A 26,860-nucleotide genomic window follows, 5' to 3' on the forward strand; every position below is an offset into this window, starting at 1 on the left:
TGTATTAGGGCCCCTAGTATTGACTCTCTTTTTTCTTCTATGATCTTTATAGTTTTTGGTTTTAAAGTGTTTGATCCATTTTGAATTAGCTTTTGTATATGGTGTGAGGTATGGATCCTGTTCATTTTTTTTAACAATGGATAACCAGTTTCCAGCTCCATTTGTTAAAAAGGTTGTCTTTACCCCATCTGATGGACTTTGGGCTTTTGTTGAAGATTGGGTGACTGTAGGTGGATGGATTTACTTCTGGTTCTCAATTCTGTTCTATTGGTCAAAGTGTCTGTCCCTGTACCAGTACTAGCCTGTTTTCACTACTGTTGGTGCACAGTAGGTTCTGAGGTCAGATAGTATCAGTCCTCCTACTTTATTCTTTTTCTTCAACAGTGCTTTACTTATCCAGGGCCTCTTCCCTTTCCATATAAAGTTAATGATTAGTTTTTCCATCTCGTTAAAGAATGCTGTTGATATTTGGATCGAGATTGCATTGTATTTGTAGGTTGCTTTGGGTAGAACTGACATTTTCACAATGTTGAGTCTACCTAACCATGAGCATGGTATGTTTTTCATTTATGTAGGTCTCTTTTGTTTTTTTCACAGTAGTGTTTTGTAGTTTTCTTTGCATAGGTCTTTTACGTACCTGGTTAGATTTACTCTTAAGCATTTTATATTTTCAGGGGCTATTATAAATGGTATTGCTTTCCTGATTTCCTTTTCGTAGTTCTCTTTATCTGCGTATAAGAATCCAACTGTATCTTTGTTGAGTTTCTTTCTAGATGTTCTGTCCTTTACTCAAAGTGGTGTGTTGATGTCTCCTGTTACTATTGCGGAATTGTCAATTTATCTTTTCAGTGCTGTTAGAGTTTGTTTTACGTATTTTAGAGCCTGTCATTGGGTGCACAGATGTTTATCATGGTTATGATCATTATATTCTCACGGTTCATTGTCCCTTTAATCATTATATAATGTGCTTCCTTGTCTTTTATGGTGGATTTGTTTTAAAGTCTATTTTATCTGAGATTAGTATTGCCACTCCTGCTCTTTTCTGGTTGCTGTTTGCTTGAAATACTTTTTTTCTATCATTTGATTTTTAATATATTTATTTCTCTGTTACTAAAGCATGTCTCTTGTAGACAGCATATTGATGGGTCCTGATTTTCTGATTCATTCTGCCACTCTCTGTCTCTTTATGGATGCATTTAAGCCATTTACATTCAGTGTGACTACTGATAGGTGTGAGTTTACTGCCGTCATTTTCTAGTGCTTTTTTTGTGGAGCTGATGTTTTCTTTGTTCCCCTTGCTCTCCTGTGCTAAATTCCTTTTGTTTGTGTTTTTTGTTTTGTTTTGTACATTTTGTGTTTACTGAGACTTTACATTTTTCTTCTTTATCATTTGACTTCTTAACTGCTGCATCCATGAACATTGATAGTTGATCCAAATAAGAATGAAACAATTTAATCTTACCTCCCAAATGGTTAAACTGTAGTGCTTATAAATCACAAAATATCCAAACCCCTTGCTGTTGAGTTAACTCCAATTCATAGTAACCCTACAGGACAAAGTAGAACTGCCCCACAGGGTTTCCAAGGCTGTAAATCTTTATGGAAGGAGACTGCCACATCCTTCTCTCACAGAGCAGCTGGTGCGTTTGAACTGCTGGCCTTTTGGTTAGCAGCCAAGCACTTTAACCACTTCACCACCAGGGCTCCCATAGCACTTATTAAAAAAAAAAAAAAAAGCACTTATAGTTATTGTCAAATCAACAAAGTGGACAAGTAAAGAACTAGGCTGAAGTAACTTGTGGAAAATTTCCATGGGCTGAAAGTACTCCTCCTCCAAGATAATCACTTCTTGACATCTCAAAGGGGAAATTAGTGTCCTAAAATTTTAGGAAAGACTGATAGTGAAGCTGGTATATTTTTAATTTTAGTGATGACTTCCTTGGCATTTTGGGAAAGGTCAGACAGGCAAAGACGGGGACGCAGGAATCAATGAGTTCATTTAAAAGAAGTCTAGTCTGTACATGAATTTTCATAGTAGCATTATTCGTAATAGCCAAAGCCAAAAGGTAAAAACAACCAAAATGTCTGTCAACTAATGAATGGATAAATGTAATGTGGTATATCCATACAGTGGAGTATCATTCAGCCATAAAATGGAATGGCATACTTATAAATGCTACAACATGGATGAAGCTTGAAAACATTATGCCAAGTGAGAGAAGTCAGTCACAAAAGGCTATACATTTTAAAAGTTCATTTATATCAACTGGAAACCCCAGTGGTGTAGTGGTTAAGAGTTAAGGAGCTAAGCTGGACAATGAATAAGGAAGACTGAAGAAGAACTGACGCCTTTGAATAGTGGTGTTGGCGAAGAATATCGAATATACCATGGACTGCCAAAAGAACAAACAAATCTGTCTTAGAAGAAGTACAGCCAGAACGCTCCTTAGAGGCAAGGATGGTGAAACTGTGTCTTGCATACTTTGGACATGTTGTCAGGAGGGATCAGTCCCTGGAGAAGGACATCATGCTTGGTAAAGTACAAGGTCAGCAGAAAAGAGGAAGACCCTCAACGAGGTGGACTAACACCATGGCTGCAACAACGAGCTCAAGCATAACAACGATCGTAAGGATGGCACAGGACCAGGCAGTGTTTCTTTCTGCTGTGCACAGGGTAGCTATGGGTCGGAACCAACTTGACGGCACCTAACTACAACAACAACAACAGGGCTTTGACTGGGAAATGAGGGGATGAGAGAATGATAGCTAAAGACTATAGAGTTCCTTTTTAAGGTGATAAAAAATGTTCTAAAATTGACTTATGGTGATGGTTGCATACACCCGTGACTATATTAAAACCCACTGAATAGCACACTTTAAGTAGGTAAATGGAACAGTATGCAAATTACATTTCAATAAAGCTGTTAAATAAAAAAGGTCAGTCTACAATATTTCCTCAGGAGAAATCAGAGTTTAAATCAGGATCGTCAATCTGCCCTTTTTAAAAAAGTACATTAGGAGAAGAGGCTGGAAAAAAAACATGTATCTAAAATGAGGATCTCTGACTTAGGAAATTTACCCATCAAATATTCATAAAGAAAATTATCTGAACCCAGCTTTCTGCCCATCTAGCTCTTGTCCCTTTCACAAGTAAATCGTTTATACTATAGGATTTCTCTCCAAATCATAAATTCATTTATTTTTTATTATATTATGTCTCACATATCTAATGTAATACAAAACTACTACATTCAGAAAAGACAGGGAATAGATTGTCTCCCTATAGGAGTGGGGAATGTTTTTTATACAAAGGGCTATAAATACACAGAAAAAAAGGCAACCAAGAACGAGGTGAATAGAAATCATTTTACAGTTCTAAACACTAAAATAAACAATATGGTTCCCGTGTTCAAGGACCTCAAATCCTAGTGCAGAAAGGCAAGTAAGAGAGATCTTTATAGTACAATATAATATATGCCAAAATAAAGGTAAGCTGAAGGGTAAGCGTGTATCTCTGAAGAAATGCTGAGTCAGATCTGCATGGTAGAAGGTAAGAGCTGACCAGGCAGGACGACGAACCATCAACATATCCTCAGCAGAAAGAATCTAGAATCTAAGGCAGGAGACAGAGGCAGACTGGCATGTAAATGGCTAGAGTGTGGAGTGTGAGAAGTGGTAAGAGATAAGTGAGGAGTTCTCAAGGATTTAAGTAAGGGCATAACATGAACCCTCACAGCTCTAACTTCCTGTGGGGCCATTTATATCCCAGTCACTAATAATTACATAGAGATAGAATTTATTAATTTTAACCATTATAGATGTGCATGTACCATATTCAACAAGATTAAAAGGGACAAGTCAGTTTCTTACCCATTGCCCTCCCTGCCAGCCATCTAGTTCTTCCCAGGAGTAAGCACTACTAACAATTTCTTCAATAATTTTTAAACCATATTACTTTTCTACAGCTGAAACAAGGTTATCAACTTTTGGTGCTTGTTTCATGGGCCAAATGAACCTTTAGACTCACTAATCCAACCTTCACATCTAACATTTCCCACCTCTGTTACAGAAATCAGACGTGTATCCCAGGTCACGCATATATACATATGCAATCACTGTGCCTCAGATATTAGAATCCATATTTTTTATTCACAATTCAAGACTCTCCTTTGGAGAATATAAAAAAAAAAAAAATAGCTCTCTGATAATTATCTCTCTGGTGATAAATATATTGTTTCCATAAAATAAGAACCAACAAAACCAAAACACGACACAACTGCCATTCTACTAAGCTTAGCCTGAACTTACAGGTATTGTGCAGCTGTCTGAATCTCGGGATGTAAATCCAACATTGCCTAAGTGAAGGATGCCAGCAAGTATTCGGAAAATTCCCATCTGATAAGATTCACTAATTCCTGTAACAACAGAGTAAATGAGCAAGTGATTAATTCCAGAACAGGAACTAAACAATTACAGTGGACAACGTTAAGTCTATTGTTAACTCTTAAATATTGACAGATGTTGTGTTCATGACAAGGTGTCATAATTAACAACGTTTTCAGCCTTGTTGACACTAACACTTTGGGTAGTTTAACATCATGGCTGAGAGCATGGGCTATGGGGAGTCATGGACCTGAGCTTGAGGCCTGGCTCTACTACCAGCCTGCCATCTCACATGGGCGGGTAACTTCACCTTTCTAGGCTTCCATTTTCTCATTTGAGAAATGGGGATAATAATAGTGACTCTCTCTCAACGGGTAGTTTGAAGATTAAATGAGATAATGCAAGTAGCATACTTAGCACACTATGTGACAAATGGTAAATGTTAAACAAATTATCAACATCATTGTCGCACAGTAGATTAAAGTATGTTATTAACATTATTACCACTTCTCTTTATCTCTACTCCAAATGCAATTTGCAGCCCAATAAGACTCTTTTAAGTCAAATTATTTAATTACTTCTTCTAACTACAGACCACATATAAGTCCAGTAGATCTCAAGATTAGAAGTGTCTAGGCTGGTGCTCTACTTCAGCCTGACGAGTGAGTGTCCAAACATGGCGCTAGAGCAGGACCTGAAGGGTAAGGCAGGATAAGGAAGCTGTACAGCTTTCAGCTTTTTATTAGATCTGGTTTTGTTTTTCAACAAAATAAGAATTTATAGAACATTAAATATGATTATATGCAAGTAAAACATAGTAAAGTTATTTCTGAATATGTAATCTTAAACATATTAAGAATTGACCTCATAAATGCATGTTTTTGCCATCTCCTGCATTATGACTTTTTCAAATTCACAATGTTCAATTTGCAAACTGATTTTGCTTATGCAGTAAAGCAGTATTTTTTCAGACTTGAATGTGCATACAACTCACCAATGGATCTGGTTAAAATACAGATTCTGATTCAGTAGGTCTGGGATGGGGCCTGAGCGTGTGTATTTCCAACAAGCTCCCCAGTGGTCCTGGACCATACTCTGATTAGCCAAGTAACGCACATGATTTTAAATTAAATTAACTCATCTGTGGGTGCTCCTTGATGTTCCAGCATAACGATTTTTGAGTTATTTATATTCTGAGGTTTTAAAAAAATTAATTCACCTCTCTCTAAAAGTTGTCACTATGGTTCTAAAGATTAATTTATTCACATGTAGACGCAACATTTTTTAAGTCCCAGAAATAAGTGACATTTGAGCAGTATCAAAAATGTTAAAATAAGCCATATGTGATACAACGTTCTGTCACTAAGCCAGCTCAGCCACATTTCCTGGACAAAAGAAAAAACCATTGCTGTAGAGTCAATTCTGACTGATGGTGGCCCCATGTGCTACAAAGTAGAACTGCTCCAGAACTATACACAGACAAATAATTAAAAAAAAAGAACAAAAACAAAATTATACCCTCAAAACTTATACTCTAATGGAACCCATTTCATTTAGTTCCAGGCTTCAGATTTTGTAAAAATGTAAGCAAAGAACTCAAGTTAGTCCTACTTCCCCTAACTCGTCGAATGTCTTTTTTTAAAGAAAGCTTTATTGAGGTGTAATTTACATACCCTAAATTTCACTCATTCTAAGTGTGGAAGTCAATGTTTTTAGTAAAATTAGAGTTGTACATCCATTATCACAATCTAATTCTAGAACAGTTTCATCACTCCAAAAAGAAACCTCATGCCATTTGCAATTTGAAAGCATTTTTTAAGGAATGTCAAATCTCCCAATAATATTCACCAATTAATACGAAGCCAAGCTAATATTCCAAACAAAGGCTGCTTGAGTCACAAAGCTAGTGCTCACAAGAGCTCAAGAATAAATTAAATTACCTAGCAAAGTGCAGGCCTGCCTGGTATGTGCCATCTCCTTGGCGTCATCAACTCCTTCAATCACAGGACTGCCTCCCTGCTTCGTGTAATTAAAGTAATTGGCATTTCCTGCAATTAAGGGAAATAAAAGTTTTGCAGTTCATAAAAAAGCCTTGACATTTATCCTATTCACTCTGAATTAGAAGCAGTGATAGCACAGTTAACTCACAGGGTCTGGATTTGGGCTGCCTATGATTTCAGTTACTGTGTTTTAATACAAAACCCGACATTAAATAATGAAGTAAAATATTTATCTTAATTGATGAAATGAATAGCCCTTTCCTAAAGGTTTTAATTCAATCTATGTGCTGGAATAATCTCCTTAAACACTTTATTACCCTCATCAGGAACCCTATAGACCTCCATCAGATAAAGTCCTTTAAGTTTTTTCTCTTTTAATTAAAGAAAATTTCAAACACATATAAGACAGACTAGTATAATAATCCCCTATGTACCCATCACTGATCTCAAACAAGAATCAGCTCAAAATCAACTCAGTTTCCTTCATACAGCCACCCTTACTCCTCCCAAACCTCCCATGGGTTATTTTGTAGCCAATTGCAGACTTACCATTTCAGCCATAAGTATTTCAGTATGAGATAAGCTCATTTAAAAAAAAATAAGTTTATGAACTCGGAAATTAACAGAAAACTATACCAGCACAACAAATCTAATGCTATACTCATACCTAACTGCAGCATTTGAAATTCAGGTGACTTTGCTGAGGCACAAAGCTGATAGAAGATATGATAGTTTCTTTCCTCTTCAGCCTTTGAAATAAGAAAAAGTTTTCAATTACAGCATTTTAATCTGAAACTCAGAAAATTAAATCATAAAATAAATTTTTAATATTTAATTGTCTGAGTTGGTGAAATAAATTGTCCTTTTTTAAATTCCCTAACATATATTTATGATTAAACCTTATGTGTATATACATATGTGAGTGCGTATCTCTTGGTCACATTCAACATAAAATGTCTGATAGTAATACTTCCTGAACTAGTGACCTATGGCTGTAGTTATAATAATATATATTTTATATATATAATATAATAATAGATCAGTGTTTTGGAGGGAAGCTAAAACCGTTTTTTTAATACTCAGTACTATTTTCTAAAAAATACTACTTTCTAACAGGACCCCTCAGATCCATGGTTTTCCTAACACTTGGACTGAAACACAATATCCCAACTTTGCTATATTTTAGAATGGGAGGTCTACTGATGTTGTTTGTAAGAAATCTACGAAAGTACTATATCATCTGTCATTCGAGTTTGTATATTATAAAATCAATAATAATATTTTATAAAACAGAAACTACCCAAAACTAAACCCATTGCCATGGAGTCAATTCAGACTCATAGTGACCTTATGGGACTGAGGAGAACTGCCCCATAGAGTTTCCAAGGAATGGCTGGTGGATTCGAACTGCTGACCTTTTTGGTTAGCAGGTAAGCTCTTAACCACTGCACCACCAGGGCTCCAAACCAGGCACATTCCCAAAGTCAAAGTACCAAAGGTCTAGATTGTTTAAAATATATATTTAACAGCATAAAAATGCCAGAGTAGCTGCAGTCTGCCCAAACGCATAACTCTCAGTACGTCCCAGACTCTTTGGAAGCTGCAACAGACAGGAGATGGAAGTGGCAGCCCCTGTTACATGGCAGTGCCAGGGGTACCTGAACCTCAATGCAGTGGTTATTCAGGAAAGGGGCTACTGAAACCCTGGATCTCCAACATGAGGCATGCAGGGGTCACCAGGAGCCCTCTACAAGGGGTTTTCCAATGGTTAATCCACATTCTCTTAGTTTACCTGTAAACATGTTAATGTATGCCTGCCAGCGTTATATAGTATTTCACATGTTCAGATAAAAAATGACCAAGAGCATATGTGTGAACGCAAATCCTACACAGATGTACCAGAATGATGTTTCCCAACTGAGCATATTTTTGGATAGTAGTTCACAACTGGGTTGCGAAGATTTTTTTTCTTACCCTATTCTATCTAAACAATATTATATTCCAAAAGGAGAAAGGAAAAAGGACAAGGATAATTTTTTTCTTCAACTAAGTTCAAACTCTAACTCTTTGAAAGCATAGATCAAGCAATGTCTTTCCTATCACTTGGGAAACGTGATAAAAAAAAACAACCGTTGCTATAGAGTCAATTCTGACTCATAGCGACCGTACAGGACAGGGTAGAGCTGCCCCAGAGTTTCCAAGGAGTGCCTGGTGTATTTGAATTGCCGACCTTTTGGTTAGCAGCTGTAGCACTTAACCACTACGCCACCGGGGTTTCCGGAAAATGTGACAGACAAATCTAAATTAACAGCACATCTTCTTAACAAAGCTTTTCCTAGAAGCATCTATAGGTAAAAATAAAAGCCATTAAACCTAAATAAATACCAGTTCCAAAGATTATTAGTCTAAGAGGTATTCCCCTGTCTCATATAAGCACCATTTTACACTAATCAGTTGAAGTGTGTTTTGTAGTAATGTTATCAATGATATGTTCAAGAGTATTTGGAATTAAGATGCACACCAGCAACATGCGATGATATGCCAATGTAACACAAATACATATGTATATATGCCCATCTTACCTGGAACACCACTCTGGATTTCTCTAAGAGGTAAGTTCTCATATTGGCACCAATGATTCGATATCTCTTATCAAACCCAATCTCAATATACTTCCCAAACCGGCTGCTATTATCATTCCTGGTTGTTTTGGCATTTCCAATCGACTGTTTAAGAGGCAAGAGAGAAAAAAACTCGTCAGAAGTACAATTCATGTCATGATATTTACAGAATTTGTTCAGGGAGAAAAAGGACAGAGTAGAACAAAACCTTTTAAAACTGATGCCTGTTTAAGAACAGACCAGTTCTGCTCTTGGAGGCACAGGCATATGCTTTGCCCACTATAGAACCACACAGATACATGTTAACACTTCTTATCTGCTTTGTTGTTCTCCTAATGTCTTTCAGACACAGAAGACCTGACCTCAGCAGTTGGGAGATTTTTATATACTATTTGGGGCACCTGAACACATGCTTATTTGTGCCAGCAAATAAAGACAACGGATTGGGTTAGAACTGCCAAGTTAAACAACAGGGGTTTGATTTCTTAAAAAACTTGGTCAATTCTTGGTAAATACACAAATTAATACCAGTCTGGTGTTCAGGGTCTCTTTAGCCAGAAGGTTCCTTTCCATCATCTTATCACGGGGAAACACTGGCTGTAATGCAATAAATTACTTGATAGGGCTGTTTTAGCCATATATGGTCTTATAGTTCCCACACGGTGACTGTATGGGACTATGCAAATAAGGTGCTTGTGGCCAACTAAGGGTATTTGACAGCTTGCTAATAATGCAAATAAAGTGCATGGAACCCATGGGTGGGGGGGGTAGGACCATGCAAATAAGATGTATGGAACCCTAATGAGGGGATTGGTCAGTTTTGCCATCTTGCTACGCTTAAAATGAGCCAGAGCAGAAAAGGGACCTCACTACCACCAGAAAGAGGAGCTGGGAGTAAAGCGCATCCTTTGGACCTGGGATCCCTGTGCTGAGTACCTCCTAGAGCCAGGAGACAGAGAGCTGTAACACCAGAGAAAGCACAAGATGGTGATAAGCAGCAGCAAGCACAGCAGCGAAATGGCAGCAGCAGGACCAGGAGACCAGCAGCAGACCAAACGGTGGACTTCTTGGCCATGGAGCGGTTGGAGGCTAGGGCTGTGTCTAACCTCCACCTCAGAGGCAATCATCCTCGGGTTGATGTTGATTATGAGTCTCTCTCCCCTTCATGAAGTTGGAGGAGGTCAGAAGTCCCTGTGCTGCCATTTTTACACTGGTCCAGTTGGACTACTTATTAGCAGAGTATTAGTATTGCCCACTCTCAGATCAAATGCCATATTTAGAAACCAAAGACAGTAAAATCTGCCTTTGGATTTTGATAGTTGGATTTAATTTGCAAAACATCTGCTATATAATGCGGGGAATATAACTTTGTGCTAAATTTTTTACATAACCTTAAAAATTAAAATGACATATGTACAGCTTTCTGACTTTGCTAACATGCTTCCATAAATTTTTCTTTTAAGGCGAAGCAAAAAAAAGGTGCAGCTAAAAAAGCAACTGTTCACATAATGCATATATTCAATGTTTAATAAGTTAATTTCTTAGATTAAAATCTTTCATTTGTGCAAAGCCTATGACTATCAGTATTAGTATATCAAAATGGCAAGAGAGAAAGATGTGAAAATACTCTGGAGTATTAAAAGAATGATACAAATATAAGGCATGAAAACAGTGGTAACATAGCCACAAAGGTCATCACATTCAGCTCTCTGATCAATCAAAGAAAATACATTTTCACTCTCTGAAAGAGGGCAGGAATTATCCTATTCTGTTTCGGCACTGAGGATACTGCTGTATTTCAGATTAACATTTTAAAGTTTTTTTTTTTAATTAAATGATTTTACAGAAAACTGAGAATGACTAGAAACTGTCTTCCCACCAAAATTACAGAATGATCTAATGTAGCCTGAGATAATTTAACTATTCAGACATTTACTCACATGTTCCCTTCCACCAAAAAGGAAAAAAAAAAAAAGTCTCCATATGTTCCCACAATTTTTCTTCTGTTTAGAAAAGTAAATTAATGAAAAACGCAGAACTTTCTCTGTGCCAAAGACCAGAGGAGGGGGTTAAATGCAGAAGCAGCAGCTGTGATATTTACTGAGCGCTTAGTAGGCATCATTCTAAGCGCCTTCCCGCCAGTAACTGAGCAAGGTAGAGAAGTTGGCAGCAGTTTCTCCTCCCTCCCCACCTTTTATCCCACCTTCCATATGTCATCTCCCCCATCCACTCATTGTGGGGTCAGTATGGCCAACCTGCCAAAGTCACACTTCCCTTCATGGAAAAAGGCAGTGAGTGAGTAGGCTAAGATTGAAGCAGACCTTTTATCTCTGAGTAAAATGTCTTTAAACATAAACAGAGTGACAGAAGGAGCAAATGAAATAGAAGTCTGAAGACGTGGGTGTCAGAATAGGCTCAACTACCAACCTGCCATGATTTAATCTCTCTGAGAACCTTAGTGTCCCCAGGTGTAAACTGACTGGGATGGATGCACTCCAAGGTCCTTTTCAAAAAATGAAATCACATTATTGTGAGCCCTAAACCTGATAATGAAAAAAAAAGGCTCTCTATATAAACAGTGGAAACCCTGGTGGCGTAGTGATTAAGAGCTACATCTGCTAACCAAAGGTTAGCAGTTCAAATTCACCAGGCGCTCCTTGGAAACCCTATGGGGTAGTTCTACTCTGTCCTATAGGGTCACTATGAGTCAGCAACAGGTTTGGTTTTGGTTTTATATAAACAGTGTCTTATGTTCATACACCCTGCCCCGCAACTGCTTCGCAGCCTTTTAAATACTGTTTCTATTTTCTATTCAGTCAGCAAGAAGTTGCTAAAGGAAAGGAGAAATTTTATGATCTCGATTTTACCATTGATTTTAGTGAAATGTCAAGTGAGCTACTCTCTTTTACTAAATGGAGATGAAAATTTTTAACTATGGTTATTGAAGGTGAAAAAGAACTATTAAGACCCAGTTGGTCCCAAGCATCTTCCCTGAACCCATCTTAAAATGAAAATTTCCAGGAAAAAAAAGAAAACATGTCAGAAATTAGAATAACAAGCATCATTTCCCTACACATCATTCATACTTTGCAAAAGGAGCCTATTCCTGAGGATGATGGGCTTGTTTTCTATAGCATAATATGCAAATCCCCTTAGTGACTCGGTTGTGATGTTAAAAATGCTCATTATCCAATTACGGGTTTCAACAGATCACTGGAGACTGGATATCGCTTTCCTGACATCACAGTGAAGGGATCTGACAGAGGTGTGAGGTAGATTTAAAGCTACAAAAATTTTCTATGCTTTCATGCTCAATATTTTTTTTTTTTTCCTGTAACCGTAACCCCTTTGTCATCATTCTTCAGCCTCATATGCCATTTTAATCTTTCAGTAACTAAGCATAACTAACTGATCCTTTATTTTTATTCCAGCAGACAGGGAAAATTCCTTATAAGTATATATTAAAAAGTAGTATTCCTACTAACACAACACAAATCTGCATTATAGAAAAATCAATGCAGCTGTTTTTGAAAGGGAATGTAACATAGTCAAAAACTGTTCATTCCAGACTTGAGTTACCCTCAAGACAGCTTCAAACTCTGGTTCAGGCCTATATCTGAGACTCTCTGATACCATCACAATCAAGACTTTGGTGTATTCTAACATTAGGGACCAGAATGGCATGACCTATTGCCAAAAACCAAGAATTTGTTGTCATGACCAAAAACAGTCAAAACAACAATAGGAAGCAATGTCCTGCTGTTTTCTAACCCAAACAAAAAACTGGCTCCACAGATTGCATTCCCCTAATATAACAACATAAATCCTGGTAGTGTAGTGGATTAGTGCTACGGCTGTTAACCAAAAGGTCAGCAGTTCAAATCTGCCAGGCGCTCCTTGGAAACTCTATGGGGCAGTTCTATTCTGTCCTATAGGGTCGCTATGAGTCGGAATCAACTCGATGGCACTAGTTTTTGTTTGTTTGTTTTTAATATAACACCAGTGACATTTACCACAAGATCTGTAGCTCAAATTTTTTCAAAATCTTAATATTTGCTTAAAATCTTCACCACTGTCTTTTGGCACAAGCATTTGTTTCCTGTGCATGCTATTTGGAAAACTTTCCCAATTCTCTTTCCATAAAGGGCCCAGCCCAGGAGGCCTCTCAACTTCCCCAGCACATCTTAGACTTTCAACCCCAAGAGCAGAAGCCCTGCTGTTTGGGATACTCTTGGAGGCAAGGGGTCACAGTATTGTTTTGAAGTATCACACACAGCACCACAAACCAGGCACAATTACCTCTAGACAGAAAATTGCAAAACCCACTTGTACAACAGGTACACCAGGCAAGTTCTAACTCCATCTGTGTTTGGGTGACAAATAAGGCTTGACAAAGGAAAGAAACAGGAATCAAAATACTGTTTTAAATTTTCAATAAGAAAGGTTTGTTTCTGCATGCTCAAAGCAATTTCTCTCCATTTAATAAGACTTACTTCTATCCATTTAATGGAACTTCTTACAAAACTGTAACTTTCCTAAAATCCTATTAATAGGTAAATAGTCTTGTAGTTGCAAACCTTAAAATACTCAAATTCTCACTCACACAGCTAGCTCCATTTACTCTGGCATAAGCATTTCTACCTTGTATACTTTACTTTTTTTTCTCTCTCTTATTTTACTTTAGATGAAGATTTACAGAACTAACTAGTTTCTCAACAGTTAGTACACACATCATTCTACAACACTGGTTAACAACCCCATGACATGTCAACACACTCCCTTCTCAATCCTAGGTTCCCTATTACCAGCTGTCCTGTTCCCTCCTACCTCCCAGTCCCTGCCCCAGGGCTGGTACACCCCTTTGGTCTTGTTTTGTTGAAATGGGCCTGTTCAATCTTTGGCTGAAGGGTGAACCTCAGGAGTAACCTCATTACTGAGCTGAAAGGGTGTCTGGGGACTATAGTCTCAGGGTTTCTGCTATCTCTGTCAAGTCAGCAAGTCTGGTCTTTCTTTTTGAGTTAGAGTTTTGTTCTACATTTTTCTCCAGCTCCGTCCAGGACCGTTTATTGTGATTCCTGTCAGAGCAGTCAGTGGTGGTAGCCGGGCACCACCTTGTTGTTCTGGACTCAGCCTGGTGGAGGCTGTGGTAGATGTGGTCCATTAGTCCTTTGGACTAATCTTTCCCTTGTGTCTTTAGTTTTCTTTATTCTTCCTCACTCCTGAAGGGCTGAGACCAGTGGAGTGCCCTAGGTGGCTGCTCACAGAATTTTAAGACCCCAGACACCACTCACCAAAGTAGAATGTAGAATATATTCTTTATAAACTATGTTATGCCAATTGAGCTAGATATTGCCTGAGACAACGGTCCTCACAACCCTCAGCCCAGCAATTCAGTCCCTCAGGGAGTCTGGTTGTGTCTCTGGAGCTACCATGACCTTGCCTTGTACAGGCTGTGCTGGTTTCCCCAGTATTGTGTACTGTCTTACCCTTCACCAAATTTTCCACTTAAAAAACAAAAACCAAACCTACTGCCATCAAGTCCATTCCAACTCATAGCAACCCTATAGTACAGAGTAGAACTGCCCCATAGAGTTTCCAAGGAGGGCCTGGCGGATTCGAACTGCCGACCACTTGGTTAACAGCCGTAGCACTTAACCACTTTGCCACCAGGGTTTCCAGTTTCCATTTACCTATTGTCTATTAAGTGTTTTTCTACCCCCATCCCTTCCTTCCCTCGTAACCATCAAAGATTGTTTCCTTCTATGAGTATTTACAGTAGCGATCTCATACAATATTTCTCCTTTTGTGATTGACTTATTTCACTCAGCATAATGCCCTCCAGATTCATTCATGTTATGAGATGCTTCACGGATTCATTGTTGTTCTGTAGCATTGTGTAACACTCCATTGTGTGTATGTACCATAGTTTGTTTATCCATTCATCTGTTGATGGGCATCTAGGTTGTTTCCATCTTTTTGCTATTGTGAACAATGCTGCAACAAGCATGGGTGTGCATATGTCTGTCCATGTGACGACTCTTATTTCTCTAGGATATATTCCTAGGAGTGGGATTGCTGGATCATACGGTATTTCTATTTCTAGCTTTCTAAGGAAGTGCCATATCATTTTCCAAAAAGGTTGTATCATTTTGCATTTTCAACAACAGTGCATAAGAGTTCTGATCTCCCCACAGCCTCTTCAACATTTGTTATTTCTTGTTTTATTGATTCGTGCCAGTAATGTCACGGTGAGATAGTATCTCATTGTTTTGATTTGCATTTCCCTAATGGCTAGAGATCATGAGCATTTCCTCATGTGTCTGTTGGCCACTTGAACGTCTTTTTTGGTTAAGTGTCTTGTTCATTTCCTTCACCCATTTTTTAATTGGATTATTTGTCTTCTTCTTGTAGAGGTATTAGGTTTTCTTATAGATTTTAGAGATTAGGCCTCTGTCTGATTTGTAACAGCCAAAAAAACTTTTTCCCAGTCTGTAGGTTCTCTTTTTACGCTTTTGGTGAAGTCTTTTGATGAGTGTAAGTGTTTAATTTTTAGAAGATCCCAGTTATCTAGCTTATCCTTTGGAGCTTTTGTGTTGCTGGCTGTGGTTTGTATCCTGTTAATGCCAAGTATTAGGGCCTCTGGCATTGGTCCAATTTTTTCTTCTATGAACTTCATAGTTTTTGGCTTTCTATTTAGGTCTTTGATCCATTTTGAGTTAGTTTTTGTATATGGTGTGAAGTATAGGTCCTGTTTCATTTTTTTGCAGATGAACATCCAGTTTTGCCAGCACCGTTTGTTAAAAAGACTGTCTTTTCCCCATTTGATGGACTTTGGGCCCTTGTCAAAGATCAGGTGACCAGAGGTGGATGGATTTGCATCTGGGTTCTCAATTCTGTTCCATTGGTCAATGTATCTGTTGTTGTACCGGTACTGGGCTGTTCTGACTACCGTAGCTGTATAATAGGTTCTGAGGTCAGGTAGTGCAAGTCCTCCTACTTCTTTCTTCTTCTTCAATAGTGATATACTTATCTGGGCCTTCTTCCCTTTCCATATAAAATTAATGATAAGTTTTTCCATCTCTTTAAAGAATGTTGTTGGTATTTAGAGCAGGATTGCATTGTATTTGTAAATCGCTTTGGGTAGAATTGTCATTTTCACAATGCCAAGTCTACCTATCCATGAGCATGGTATGTTTTTCATTTATGTAGATCTCTTTTGGTTTCTTGCAGTAGTGCATATTCTACTTTTGAAAGGACATTCTTTCATACTTCTTCCCCTCTCATGAAATTACTGTTACTGAATTACCTTTTTAACCTAAATCTGTGTGATGTGCTTTACAGAAAAATGTTTATGGACCTTGGTGAGGCTGAGATCATGATTTAAGGTAATAGTTTAAATCTGGAAAAAACAAAAATTTATAGCTAAACAGATTGGGCTAAGTACAGAAAATGAAATGTGAGTTTACATTCATAATTGAGCATAGCTCCTGTTTTAGAAGAAGCATAAATAAGAACTCCAGACTGGAGGGAAATGAGTAACTTGTATTTCTGGTAAAAGAAACAATGGAAATGAGTCAATTAACCAGGAAAAAGAAACTTTTGAAAATGAAGTACTGCTGCCTTCTATGTAGAGGCAACAATTCAGTGCTGGGTTTAAAAAAGAAAAAGGATTACGGACTAAAGAGATTCCTCTTATGCCTGGGCTTTACTCAAAATGTCTACCTTACTGCACTTTCATTTGCTTAGATCTCTTACCAACATGGAAAAAAGTATTTTCCTAATTTTGGTCAGTAGAAGATTGCAGACTTTCTGACAAGTGCTATATCAATCCATTTTTGAGCATGTTTCTTAACAAGAAAACTTAAGAATATATGACATGGCATGACATAATGTAACATAATATAAGAAGTAAGCTACAGTAAAAAGGCCAAGGTCCTGCTGTCTTACCTCCATGATGGGGTTGGAGGCCAAGACCTTTTCCTCAACATTGGCCTCACTGGCAGAGCCACTTACGGTTGCAAAGTATCGCATGGCATACTTAGCTGAGACTGTTTTTCCTGCCCCAGACTCTCCGCTTACAATGATGGACTGATTTCGTTCATCTCTATAAAACAAAGAAGAGTAACTGTCAGTGCTGCCCATTTATAAATGTGATTAACACTATCTCTTCTCTGTTCTCATCAATAAGCCACAGTGACTTATTGCTGCTGGTTCATACATGAAAAATATGGAAAGGAACATAGAACAATATTTCCTAATAGGAATAATTGCTTATAGACTAACAATGAACAGAGAGTGAAAAGAAGATATCAATCATTAAATTAGAGAGCATCGTATCTAAGGATTAATCTGTTAAAAGAGGGTCTGTGATTTTGAGGCATGTACGTACCTCAAACATATTATTATATTATGACATTCCTAGAGAATTACTTTGGTATCTTACAATACTGTTGTCAACCACCTCAGATGAGAAGGGAGATACTCTTTGGAGCCACAGAAGAAGAATTTAAAAAACTAATAAAACCATTTATAAATTAAACTATACTTCAAATTGTCCATTGGTTAGCAGTCCATAAAGTGGGGCTCCCACAGGCTCCAACCCAAAACCAAACCACACCCAGTGCTGTCGAGTTGATTCCGACTCATAGCGACCCTATAGGACAGAGTAGAACTGCCCCATAGAGTTTCCAAGAAGTGCCTGGCGGATTCGAACTGCTGTTCCTTTGGTTAGCAGCTGTAGCACTTAACCACTATGCTACCAGCGTTTCCCCCACAAGCTCCAGCTCCTCATAAAGTATCCTTATCAGCAGAGGGAAAAATGGTCCCCTTGCCGGCTGGTTTCATTCAAATATATCAAGCCACAATTCATGTTTGAAGACGTAGTGATGGAATACTATTGCTAAGACTATGGACCCCATCTAGTGTTTTCCTAGTACTGATCTTCTTAGAATTCAAAGACTATGACTACTACATCTTTAATTCATTCATATAATGACTCATAAACTGTAAGTGGTCCCTTAAATAAGCAGTGCTGGGACAACTTGATCTCTACATGCAAAAGAATGAAGTCGGACCCCTTCCTCACACCATATAGAAAAATGAATTCAAAATGGATTAATAACCTAAATATAAGAACTAAGACCATAAAACTCTTAGAATATAAGGGTAAAGCTTGTTTTTGACAATGCAGTCTTAGATAAAACATCAAAACCATGAGTAACAAAAGAAAAAATTGATAAATTTGACTTTATAAAATGAAATATTTTGTACATCAAAGGACTTTATCAAGAAAGTGAAGAGATGACCTATAGAATAAAAAAATAGAAGAAAATATTTGAGAATCATATATCTGATAAGAATTTGATGCCCAAATTGTATAAAGAATTTCTACGACTCAACAACAAAATGACAAACTATCCAATTTAAAAAATGGGCAAAGGACTTGAAGAGACATTTCTCTAAAGAAGATATATAAATGGCCAATAAGAACATAAAAGATGCTGAAGGTTGTTAATCATTAGGGAATTACAAATCCAGCCCACAACTAGATACCACCTCACACCCACTAGGACGGCTATTATCAGAAATGGAAAATATCAAGTGCTGGTGAAGATGTGGAAAAACTGGAATCCTCATACATTGCTAGTGGGATTGTAAAATGGTGCAGATCCTGTGGAGGTTCCTCAAAAAGTTAAAACATAGAATTACCATATGACACAACAGCAATGTAGAGTATAGGTGGAAAGAGGATGAGATGAAAAATTATGAAAGTCTCAACAAAGGCAGTGATGGTGGGGATTAAGAGACACAAATGAATTTGAGAACTATTAAATTAGTAGAATCAATAGTACTGATAATAATTTCCCACAGTAGAAATTTAGGACATTTTTAATGAAAAAAATTCTTTCCTTTGAGAAATGCGGGTTGTCACTTTATCTTATTAAAAAAAAAAAAATTTTTTTTTTTTGGGGGGGTGGGAGTATCCAGTTCAGGCCTAAGTTTATTCATAACACGCTATTGGGACCACATAGCAGCCCGTTCCTGATGTTCTGGTTTCCATATTGTGAAGAAAATCAGAAAGACCTAGGTGACACTAAGGAATGTCTGTCTAATCCTTATAATACAAGCTTGTGATAATCCCCATTGTTATGAAACACTCCTTCAGCCTTGTATCACCATCTTCCCTCCCTTTTACTTGAGCTTCAAGACCATACTGGATACTCACATTGCATCTGTTCATTCATGATTAAATTCAAAATAAATCACTTGAGTAAAACAGTTCTCACTGTGGTGCCAATGTCCTTTTTTTAGCCATTTAAAATGTCCTCTGAATTTATCTTTTTAGATGCATTAATCAAAGGACCATATCAGCAGTCTTTGTGTTCTCTTCAACAGTATGATGAGAAAAATGCTTCCCAGTTCCTGCATGATCAGTTCTGTCACTATGCCCTCTCTGACATGTAACTTGACAAAATTCTCCCAGCAACCATTCCAATAGCAAACAGAATACACAGAATGTCACCACTTCGATGATAAGAAAATCCTATGGGGACTGTATTCTAAATTTTACTGCCTTTGAAAAGCTATTTCAAGTCTTACTGACAAAATGTTGCATCAAAAAATCTGAAAATTCTTATGTAATAGTCCTTTCCTATAACATGAGAAAGAATAAAAGCAGTAAAAACAAGGGCTGTTCAAATGAATCCTAGAGGTTTGTACAAAAACACACATACACATGCTGAGGTCAAGCACACACAACAGATACATTTCCTTTCCCAGGGTTTAAGGATATGATCAAGTTTTTAAGTGTTAATTCTTAAGGAATTTTTATTCTTCTATTTCCCTGACCTTTGGGGAGGGAGGCTTCCCTTGCTTTCCAAGTCAATTAAAAAATTACCATTCTTCCATTATATAAACCCTTTGAATCCAGGTTGTAGTCCTAGCTCTGGCATTTCCCAGCGTCATGGCTTTGAGCAACCGCATGACCTCTCTGAGCTGGTTTTCACATCTTTATGAATAAATGCCACCTAAAACCAAAACCAAATCCGCTGCCATCAAGTCAATTCCAACTTGTAGCACCTAAGGTCCTCTCAAATTGTAAAGTGCCATGATCTAAAAGTCAAACTAACTCTGGGGTTGATTTTTCAGATGTTTGGTAGGTCACATCCTACATAATAAGCCAGCACGAACTATTGGGACCAATGACAATCTCAACAAGGCAGGCTTACAGACACTCAGGTGGTCTTGAATGGCTACAAATAAGATGTTGTTAGGTGCCATCAGGTCAGTTCCGACTCATAGAGACCCTGTGTACAACAGGATGAAACACTGCCCAGTCCTGTGCCATCCTCACAATCTTTATGCTTGACCCCATTGTGGCAGCTACTGTGTCAATTCATCTCCTTGAGAGTCTTCCTCTTTTCTGTTGACCTTCTACTTTACCAAATATGATATCCTGCTCCAGGGACTGGGCCCTCCTCAGAACATAACATGTCCAAAGTATGTAAGACTAAGTCTCGCCATCCTTGCTTCTAAAGAGCATTCTAGCTGTACTTCAAAGACAGATCTGTTCATTCTTCTGGCAATCCATGGTATATTCAATATTCCTCACCAACACCATAATTCAAAGGCATCAATTCTTCGGTCTTCCTTAGTCATCGTCCAGCTTTCGCATCCATATGAGGTGATTGAAAATACCACGGCTTCAGTCAGGCACACCTTATTCCTCAAAGTGACATCTTTGCTTTTAATACTTTAAAGAGGTCTTTTGTAGCAGATTTGCCCAATGCAATGTGTCATTTGATTTCTTGACTGCTGCTTCCATAGCTGTTGATTGTGGATCCCAGTATAACGAAATCTTTTACAACTTCAATCTTTTCTCCATTTTCATAATGGTACTTATTGGTCCAGTTGTGAGGATTTTTGTTTTAAGTTGAGGTGTAATCCATACTGAAATCTGTGCTTCAAGTCCTCTTCACTTTCAGCAAGCGAGGTTGTATCATCTGCATATTGCAGGCTGTTAATGCACCTTCCTCCAGTCCTGATCCTGTGTTCTTCTTCATACAGTCCAGCTTCTTGGATTATTTTCTCAGCATACAGATCAAGGGCACATATGATGAAAGGGCACAACCCTGACACACAGCTTTCTTGACTTTAAACCACGCAGTATTCCCTTGTACTGTTCGAACGGCTGCCTCTTGGTCTATGTACAGATTCCTCACAAGCACAATTAACATTCTTTGAAATGTTACCCATAATTTCTTATGATCCACACAGTCGAATGCCTTTGCATAGTCAATAAAACACAGGTATACATCTTTCTGGTATTCTCTGCTTTCAGCTAGGACTCATCTCACATCAGCAGTGACATCCCTGGTTCCACATCCTCCTCTGAATCTGGCTTGAATTTCTGGCAGTTCCTGTCAATGTACTGCTGCTACTGCTTTTGAATGATCTTCAGCAAAATTTCACTTCTGTGTAATATTAATGATATTATTCGATAATTTCCACATTTGGTTGGATCACCTTTCTTTGGAATGGGTACAAATACAGATCTCTTCCAGCTGGCTGGCCAGGTAGGTATCTTCCAAATTTCCTGGCATAGATGAGTGAGCACCTCCAGTGTTGTATCCATTTGTTGAAACAGCTCAATTCTGTCAATTACTGAAGCCTTGTTTTTCGCCAACGCCTTCAGTGCAGCCTGGACCTCTTCCTTCAGTACCATTGGTTCTTAATCATATGCTACTTCCTGAAATGGCTCAACGAAGACCAATTCTTTTTGGTACAGTAACTACATGTATTCTTTCCATCTTCTTTGGATGCTTCCTGTGTCATTTAATATTTTCTCCATAGAATGCTTCAATATTGCAACTTGAGGACTGAATTTTTCTTCAGCTCTCTCAGCTTGAAAAATGTTGGGTGTGTCCTTCCCTTTTGGTTTTCTAACTCTAGGTCTTTTGCACATTTTATTTTAATACTCCACTTTGTCTTCTCAAGCTGCCCTTTGAAATCTTCTGTTCAGCTCTTTTACTTCATCAGTTCTTCCTTTCACTATAGCTACTCTACACTCAAGAGCAAGTTTTGCTCTTTTCTTTCTTTCTTGTCTTTTTAATGACCTCTTGCTTTCTTCATATATGATGTCCTTGATACCATTCCACGACTTGTCTCATCGTCAGTCATTAGTGTTCAAATCTATTCTTGAGATGGTCTCTAAATTCAGGTAGGATATACTCAAGATCGTACTCTGGCTCTCGTGGACTTGTTCTAGTTTTCTTCAACTTCACCTTGAATCTGCATATGAGCAACTGATGGTCTGTTTCACAGTCAGCCCCTGGCCTTGTTCTGACTGATGATATTGAGCTTTTTTATCATCTCCACAGATGTAGTCAATATGATTCCTGTGAATTCCATCTGGTGAGCTCCACGGGTGTAGTCGTCATTTATGTTGTTGAGAAAGGTATTTGCAATGAAGAAGTCATTGGCTTTGCAAAATTCTATCATGTGATCTCTAGCGTTATATCTATCACCAAGGCAATATTTTCCAACTACCAACCTTTCTTCTCTGTTTCCAGCTTCCCCATTCCAATCACCAGTAATTATCAATGTGCCTTGACTGCATGTTTGATCAATTTCAGACTGCAGAAGTTGGTAAAAATCTTCAATTTCTTCATCTTTGGCCTTAGTGGTTGGTGTGTACATTTGAATAATAGTCATATTAACTGGTCTTCCTTGTAGGCATATGGATTATCCTATCCTACCCTACCACTAACAGCATTGTACTTCAGGACAATGCTTGAAATGTTCTTCTTGACAATTAACGTGACGCCATTCCTCTTCAATTTGTTGTTCCCAACAGAGTAGACCATATGATTGTCTGATTCAAAATGACCAATACCTGCCCATTTCAGCTCACTGATGCCTAGGATGGGTAACTTTATGCATTCCATTTCTTTTTGATGACTTCCAATTTTCCTAAATTCATACCTCACACATTCTACATTCTGATTAGTAATGGATGTTCACAGTGTTTCTTCTCATTTTGAATCGTGTCACATCAGCCAGTGAGGGTCCCCAAAGCTTGACTCCATCCATGTCATTAAGGACGGCTCTACTCTGAGGCAGCCCAGTTGTATTTTGGGTGACTTGCAACCTGAGGAACTCATTCTGGCACTATATCAGATAATGTTCCATTGCTTTTCATACAGTTTCCACTGGCAAATTTTTTCAAAAGTAGACTGCCAGGTCCTTCTTCCTAGTCTTAATGTGGAAGCTCTGCTGAAACCTGGCCACCAAGGGTGACCCTGTTGGTATTGGAAATACTGGTAGCAAAGTTGCCAGTATCACAGCAACACAAAACCCACCACAGTGAAACAAACTGACAGACACGTGGTGGACAACTGAGATGGGCAGCGTTTTTTCCTTGGAGGGCTACTTCCCCAGAAATGGCCAAAATCAGTAAAGGGCTACAAAGAGAAAAATATGAATTAATCCACTGCCCTCTTCTAAATTAAGAACAAGAAAACAAGATATTTATAAAATAAGTACAATTAAGTTTTTTAAATGTACTTCAGTTCTGTGTGGCTGTGGAAAGAAATAAGAAAAAGACGGGACAAGAGCAGGAGACAGGTGGGGGCAAGGAACTAAGCAGAAATGTAGAAAGGAGAAGGGGAATACATAAGAAAGAGATAAACACATGAGCAAAGGGGAAAACAAGAAGTGTGGGATAGGAGAAAAGCAGACAAAAACATCACAGATAAAAATTTTATGGTTTTAAGGTGAATATTAGAGTCCATCTCTTCTATTCATTTTCTCTATAGGCTTTAGACTGTTTTACACTATTTATTGTTCCTGGAAATTTTGATTAGCTGATCAACCACTATTCACAAACCTTCAAATACTCTTGTCCTTCCATGAAAAGAACCTCCATTCTACTTTTAGGATGCAGATATCACTTCATAAGCCAGATAAAATTAAGTGAGGGAACAGAGACTATCCATCTCTCACCTAGGACAGGTCAACCTGGAGCATTCTCTGAATGATGAACCTAAGATTTACAACTTCTGACTTGGCCAGTCCTCTCATGGGCCTCTACAATAATCCCAAATAGCCTAGGTACTAGGTAGGTGCCTTTGGAGTGGAGGTAAGCTCTTCTAACCTATTGCAGTCAATGAAGTTCCAAAAGCTCTAGATGTGAGCTAAAAGCTCCACCTAAAAATACTGCTTTTTCATTCATTCTACACATATTTAATGAGCAGCCAAAATATGTCAAACACTTTGATGAGTATAAAAGACTCTAGGGTTGTAGCCTATTTTAGGGAGATTGAAACGTATATAGTTAATTTACAGTGGAGTAATTGCTATAAGGAAACCCTGGTGGCGTAGTGGTTAAGTGCTATGGCTGGTAACCAAAAGGTCAGCAGTTCAAATCCACCAGGGGCTCCTTGGAAACCCTATGGGGCAGTTCTACTGTGGCCTATAGGCTCACTATGAGTTGGAATCAACTCGAAAGCAACAGGTTTTGTTTTGTTTTGTTTTTTGTAATTGCTATAAAAGAGTTCTACCCAGGACACTAGGAAAACATGGAAGAAGGGCATGAAACCCGTGGAAGATGTGGATAGGGGATGTTAGAAAAGACTTTCTAAAGAAGGTGATGTGTGAATTGACTCTTACATGATAACAGGAGAGGTGCTGGTTGTGTGGGAATCAGCCTGTCTTCCTTTTAGGGTTCTCTATTTGGTCTGAACAGCTTTTATGTTAGATCTATAATGTTTCATTCTCTATCAGATTTTTCTTTTGAACTTTACCCATTTAAAAATGTAATCTCTCTAGCTTATTGTGGTCATATTGAATGCTATTTATATCTACCAAGGTAATCAACTTGTTCTTTGCAAACTTAATGAGCATACTTTCTATTCACATCCAGAACATTAATGAGGATACTAAATAATGCTGGCTTGAGAGCTGACTCATGTGGAACACATTTTAGTATACCTAACCATCTGGAAACCCTGGTGGCGTAGCGGTTAAGTGCTATAGCTGCTAACTAAGAGGTCAGCAGTTCAAATCCGCCAGGCGCTCCCTGGAAACTCTATGGGGCAGTTCTACTCTGTTCTATAGGGTCGCTATGAGTCGGAATCAACTTGATGGCAGTGGGCTTAGTTATTTATATATTTATTTTTCAGAACCATGTGGATGTTGACTCATAACCACTCACTGGGTGCTGCCAGGTACTTTGGTCAACTGTCCAATTCACCTATGTACAAATTTTTAGCTTATAGGTGAACGTGTTCAAGTGAAGCAAAATCTAGATTTTTCACTTTTCTACAGGCAATTAATCTAATTGTTTCTCCCTTTATTGATCCCTTGCTCAAAAGGGAAAATACAAGTTAGTGTAATGTTTTCTTCCAAAGCTGTGTTTTTATTATGTAGACTTAAAGATGCAGCTTCACTTAAAACTCTAATAATACCTATCTCTCTTACTAGAGGGATGTTAAGTTTTTTACATTATTACCACTCATCAAATCAGGCTATTCTGCTCTCTGTCTCTCTATGATTTCTGCTTTTGATTAGTTCCAAGAAGTAAAGACTTAAACTCTAAAGTTGATAAGAGGCCATATGTTCACAATTACAATACTTAGTTTTTGAAGTGCAAATATTTACTATAAAAGATGGTGCTGGCACTGGTGAAAGCTCTTCTTTAGAGAGGCAGGGAGATTATTCAAGTAATGGAAATAAGCGTTCCCTAGAGATTGGTGAGAAGGTAATCCAGTTCCTTGGTGAGGAGCCCTTCGCATGGCTATCAGATCCTCTCATGTCAACCTGAGTTTTCCATTCCATCAGTATATAGTCTATGCAATAAACATAATAACAGAAATAACCAATAATATTTGTTTATAACTTCTACTGATAGTAGTGCTTTCATAAAACAAAAACCAAACCCATTGTGGTCAAATCAATGCCAACTCACTTGTACTACAACCTATGGGATAGGCAGTACTCAGTAACTCCCTGATGAATAGCTCATAGAAAGCACTCTTAAGAGGAATCATTTACTGTGAGCTGAGGTGGTCTGAAAGTAAAACTTAGTGGTATCATGAAGGATAAATAGAAACCAGGCAGATAAAAGAGCATGCAAAAGGATATTCTAGGCTGAATAAAGGTGCAGAAATAGAGCTATGCAGTGCTAATTGAGGGAACAGACCTGTTAGACTAAAGCCATGTACTGCAGCTCAAAGTAAGAAAATTAAATGACAGGGAAGAAAAGTTTTGGAGTCTCAGAGCTAGATTCAAATCTCAACTCCCAGAGACTCTTTATTAGCTCTCCTGCCTGAAGATGTTATTTTCCTCAGTTTCCTTACAGGTAAAGCAGGGGTGATGGTGTCTGTTCCCAGGGATGCGATGAGGATTTTAGGTACTATGCCTAATACCATGCTTGGTACAATACTAGACATCTAAAAATGGCAGTCATTATAATATATATAAATTCACCTTTATATAAACCCGTTGCTGTTGAGTTGATTCCAACTCACAGTGACCCTATATGACAGAGTAGAACTGCCCCGTAGGGTTTCCAAAGAGTGGCTGATGAATTTGAAATGCAGACTTTTTGATTAGCAGCCAAGCTCTTAAGCACTGCACCACCAGAACTTCCACCTTTATATAACATACATAAAATTCTTATCACATAACCAGAAAACCTACTGCCATTGAGTTGATTCCAACCCTATAGGATAGAGTAGAACTGCCTCATAGGTTTTCCAAGTCTATAAATCTTTACAGAAGCAGACTGCCACGTCGTTCTCCTTTGGAGCAGCTGCTGGGTTTGAACCAACAACCTTTCAATTAACATCCAAGCAC

At 38.1% G+C, this 26,860-nt stretch overlaps 1 protein-coding gene across 10 annotated transcripts in view; it reads right to left on the bottom strand.

The window, feature by feature from the left end:
- MYO5A (myosin VA) overlaps positions 1 to 26,860 on the bottom strand; it is a 264,298-nt gene that overhangs the window by 161,745 nt on the left and 75,693 nt on the right. For all 10 annotated transcript variants that reach the window (XM_064295235.1, XM_064295232.1, XM_064295233.1 and 7 more), the window contains exons 5-9: positions 16,952 to 17,108; positions 8,966 to 9,109; positions 7,051 to 7,132; positions 6,324 to 6,431; positions 4,309 to 4,415 (exon numbers count right to left, since the gene is read on the bottom strand). In XM_064295235.1, coding sequence (XP_064151305.1) covers positions 4,309 to 4,415; positions 6,324 to 6,431; positions 7,051 to 7,132; positions 8,966 to 9,109; positions 16,952 to 17,108 — 598 coding nt within the window. The remainder of the gene's footprint in view (positions 1 to 4,308; positions 4,416 to 6,323; positions 6,432 to 7,050; positions 7,133 to 8,965; positions 9,110 to 16,951; positions 17,109 to 26,860) is intronic.

Source organism: Loxodonta africana, chromosome 12 (genome assembly GCF_030014295.1).
Source record: "Loxodonta africana isolate mLoxAfr1 chromosome 12, mLoxAfr1.hap2, whole genome shotgun sequence".
Classification (NCBI taxonomy): Eukaryota; Metazoa; Chordata; class Mammalia; order Proboscidea; family Elephantidae; genus Loxodonta; species Loxodonta africana.